General features: G+C 43.6%; 1 protein-coding gene across 1 annotated transcript; it reads left to right on the top strand.

Annotated features, from left to right (window-relative positions):
- The first annotated feature begins 2,781 nt into the window (after positions 1 to 2,781).
- On the top strand, positions 2,782 to 4,128 carry LOC307030041 (uncharacterized protein). The gene is made up of 2 exons (XM_079666273.1): positions 2,782 to 2,864; positions 3,000 to 4,128. Exon 2 carries the CDS (start codon positions 3,045 to 3,047, stop codon positions 3,807 to 3,809), a length of 765 nt encoding a protein of 254 aa, XP_079522399.1. The 5' UTR covers positions 2,782 to 2,864; positions 3,000 to 3,044; the 3' UTR covers positions 3,810 to 4,128.
- Positions 4,129 to 4,436: the final 308 nt, after the last annotated feature.

A 4,436-nucleotide genomic window follows, 5' to 3' on the forward strand; every position in this document is an offset into this window, starting at 1 on the left:
GGTCCGGCCTTGTGCCGGTGCTCTGGCGGTCGGTTCATCCAAACTGCGGGTTTGACTCTGCTCCTGGTGCGGACAAAGTCAGTGGCGAATGCCGGTGCGCATATGTGACCCGCTCTATCGAAATCAGTCGGAAGTCGCAACGGCTCATTTCAAAATAAACGTGGATTTGAGTAAAAAACTAGTTTTTCGGGGTTTTGGTGTTTTGTTTGATTTCAAATAAACAACGTCTTGGCTTTCAGAATCTGAAACTTTTATTTCCAAAATCAAACGATAAATACATGTTTGAAGCTGGTAATGGGAAGATGACAGCTCTCACGCTGCTCTTCCGCAGCGCTGCCCCCCCTCCCTCCGGCTGACATTATGAATGAAAAGCGTATAGTAATCATAAATAACACGGCAGAGTCCGTGATAGTTTATTTTCATCTGATTTCAAATAAACAAAGTCTTGGCTTTCAGAATATTAAACTTGTTTTGCCAAATTCAGATGATAAATACAACTTTGAAGCTTGTAAAGGCATCATTACGAGCGGAGAACGGAGTAACGTCACAGCTGGCATAACAACAGCCGGTGTTTCTTGTGAGGGTTTTCCCCGGGAAACCAACACAATACACACAAACGCAAAATACACAAACACACACACACACACACTATATAAACCAACATTATTCCTCGCGACCTTCACCCAGTAAAACGAAAATATTTTTCGTCCGTACTTTGACAATTTATTAGCCGCTAATCAGATCGATGGATTCCAGAGAAGATCAAATCGCAAGACTGTTGAACTCCAACATTGTGAGAGGGACAGCCTCTGATGAGCAATGGGTTCAGCTGATCACTGATTACTTTTTGACGGCACCGGTTGAAGTTTCCCCGTTATCCGGCTCCGATTTAGAGTCAGACAGCCCTGACACTGACAGCAGCCCTCAGACCACGGATGCTGAAGAGGATGAGGACACCACAGAGGAACAACCACTGCTGAACGACCCGGTGGCTGAGACACTTCGGTCCGTACGGCATTATGTGAGCGAGGACAGCGCTCAAGAGATTGAGAGGGCCCGTGACTACAGGTGTAGCTGTACATTTAATGATGGAGTTCCCTGTTACACCCGTTACACCCCTGAGGAGATGGTCAAGAGACGAGACCAAATGAATGAAATGACTAATGGTAAGTAACGTTATAACGTTATATTATTTAAATACCTTTGACTGTGGTAACGATGTGTGTGTGAGTATGGGTTAGTGTTAAAAACATAACAACAATTAAAATAATGCTCACATAACCACCTACAACTTAAAGTTGGCTAATACTCATTGAAAAATTATTGTGGTGAACATTTTCATAAATGTTTCAACCCTACATTTTATCCACATGGGGAGACATATTTTTTTGGCTACCCCTTAAATCACATGTGGCCCCAGCCTAATTATCTAAAGATGTGCAGAGATAGGCAGCTACAAATGTATTATCTCATGTGAGAGCAGTTTACTCTGGAGTCACTGCCAGACTAGCCTGTACTTATTATTACCCTTTATAATAGATAGAATATGTGTGTATGGGAGTGTGTTTAACATAATACTATAGGCAATGTGTGGGGGGTGGGCCTGTGTGTTCTGTTACACGTTAAAGATTTAAGTTGTGTGTGATGAGTGATTGACACAACACATTATGTAATGTTATATGATTTTCCAGGTGAAAAGCATTTGGTGCTACTTGGAAAGATAAGCTCCAACATAAACCTCTCCAAAGAGACCGCTTGTGCAAAGAGAGGACACCAAAAGGAGCGGAAACAGCAGAGAACGTCCTATTTCTTAGATGGGCACAAAATCTGCCGGGAGACTTTCAAGTTTCTACATGGGTGAGTTTGATTTTGAAAAGGCTACTTCACTTTTGGTAGTGTTACTATTTTCAAATGAAGTGGTAATAAGCCATGCATGAGTTGAACTGAGTTTGACAATAACTGAATAGAAGCAGAATTTACAGCAATAGTAATACATAAATAAATAAATATATATATATATACATGCTTTTACATAATGAAAAAATACAACGACAATGTATATACTACAATGCATACATTAAAGAAAGCCATAAAAAACAATCAAAGACTGATGTTTTAAACCATTCCAGAATTTCTCAAGACAAGCTGACAGGTATCATCAAGTTCGTCAAGGAACATGGCTTGGCCTCAAGGATAAGACGTGGTGGTCGTGTGGTGACCAAAAGGGTGTTGTCCTTTGAAGACATCCAGCGAATTGTACGGTTCATTACCAACTTTGCAGATGTCTTTGCTATGCCACTTCCTGGACGGATTCCAGGGTTTAAGAGGACGGACATCAGTGTTCTACCAACAACTGAGACCAAGTCCTCTGTGTGGCGGAAATACAAGGTTCAGATGCAGGAGAAGGGTGGGTATTTTCTTATATTTTAATCTTGTTTTTTTGGGGTTTTTTTACACGAGGAAACCTCAATGGAAAACTAATGATGAGTAATCTAACAATGCTATCTTTGTCTTTAATCACCTTTCCAGGTCACCGTGCTGCTGGCAACAGCACATTTAGGAAGCTGTGGAAGGAGCTGACTCCCAGTGTCATTATTGGGAGGCCGATGACAGACCTATGTTGGTTCTGTCAGAAAAACAACATTGCCATCTACCGCAGCTCCAACTTTCCCGACTGTGTCAAGTCAGCGAAGCTCAGGAAGCAGGAAGAACACCTCCGCACCGTGGGGGTGGAGCGTCAGGCTTACCAGGAGATGGTCGCCAGCTGTAAAGAACCAGCTAGAGAGCTGGGTGTCAAATTAGGACCCAACCAACCCTGTAGCAGAGACATCACCATCCACTACAGCTTTGACTATGCACAGCAGGTGAGGTGTGTGAATGTGATGAATGCTGTGATAATCCAGAATGTTTGGAATGTAACAATATGAATATTCACACATTTTTAGAATTAGAGTATAGATCACTCATTAGTTAATTCATCTGTTGGTCTGGTGTTACAGGTTCACTACCCCAGTGACCCTCTCCAGCCCGGGCCCATTTACTTTATGGTTCCCAGGAAGTGTGGACTGTTTGGTGTCTGCTGTGAAGGTGTTCCTCAGCAGGTAAACTACCTCATAGATGAGGCTCATTGCAGCAGCAAGGGTTCCAATGCTGTCATTGCCTACCTCCACCACTTCTTCTCTCAGTATGGGCTTGGGGAGAAACATGTTCACCTGCACTGTGACAACTGCTCTGGTCAGAACAAAAACAGATACCTCCTCTGGTACCTTGCTTGGCGGTGCATGGTGGGACTCCATGAAGATATCTCCCTCAACTTTCTTATTGCTGGCCACACCAAATTTGCACCTGACTGGTGCTTTGGCCTGTTTAAGCAGCAGTTCCGCCGCACACCAGTGTCCTGCCTGAAGGACATCAGCCAGGCTGTCAGGTCCAGTACCGTCACTGGAGTCAACATCCCCCAGCTGGTTGGCAATGAGTCAGGGGAGACCTTCGTCAAAACAGACGACTGGCACAACTTCCTTGCCCCCAGCTTCAGACCGCTTCCAGGTATCAAGAGGTACCATCACCTACGCTTCACCAGTGCCGAGCCTGGAGTGGTCTACGCCAAGGAGTTTGAACGTAAAGAAGAAGAATCCTTCAAGCTGCTACGCACAGGGTGCTTTACTGACCAGGAGGCACGTCCCACTGAACTGACTCCCCCTGGGCTTGATGAAAAACGGCAGTGGTATCTTTTTGAGAAGATCAGAGAGTTCTGCACTGAGGAAACCAAAGACATCACCTGCCCCAAACCCTTAACACCTCATCCTTAATGAGTGAGAGTGCATAATACATCAACACTATGTCATTCTTCTATAAATGCTGTAAATATATATTTCAAATTGGTTTTAAGTACTGTTAGCTACTCTGTTGATTGTTTGCTATTTTTATATTGTGTAGTATATTTATCTGTTCTGTTGCTTGCTTCTTTCTCTAAATTAGCTTTTGTGCCAAATGATTCTAATGTTGTTAGAGGTTAACATGCAATCAGTTCATTTAAGTATTTATTCATAGTGTTTTTCATAAAAATTGTATATTGATGATTCTGCACGTGGGTATGGGTGTGCACGTGAGTACGGGCGTGCACGTGAGTACGGGTGTGCATGTGGTGTGGGTGTGCACATGGCCATGTACATGGGAATAGATGTGTGCGCATAAGCATGTGCTCAAACATGACCAAAATACATACATAAATTGATGAACGTGCACGTGAGTTCGGGAGTGTACGGGAGTGCACGTTGGTACGGCGTGCATGTGTATGTGAGTGCCTTTGTTCCATGTATTGATGTATGAAAGTGACAACAAGAGAACAGTATATTGTGTGTGTGTGTGTGTGTGTGTGTGTGTGTGTGTGTGTGTGTGTGTGTGTGTGTGTGTGTGTGTGTGTGTGTGTGTGTGTG

Source organism: Notothenia rossii (genome assembly GCF_949606895.1).
Source record: "Notothenia rossii genome assembly, chromosome: 2".
NCBI lineage: Eukaryota > Metazoa > Chordata > Actinopteri > Perciformes > Nototheniidae > Notothenia > Notothenia rossii.

Excerpts from the sequence above, each read along its gene's own strand:
- LOC307030041 (XM_079666273.1), top strand. The coding sequence starts at position 3,045 with ATGGTTCCCAGGAAGTGTGGACTGTTTGGTGTCTGCTGTGAAGGTGTT.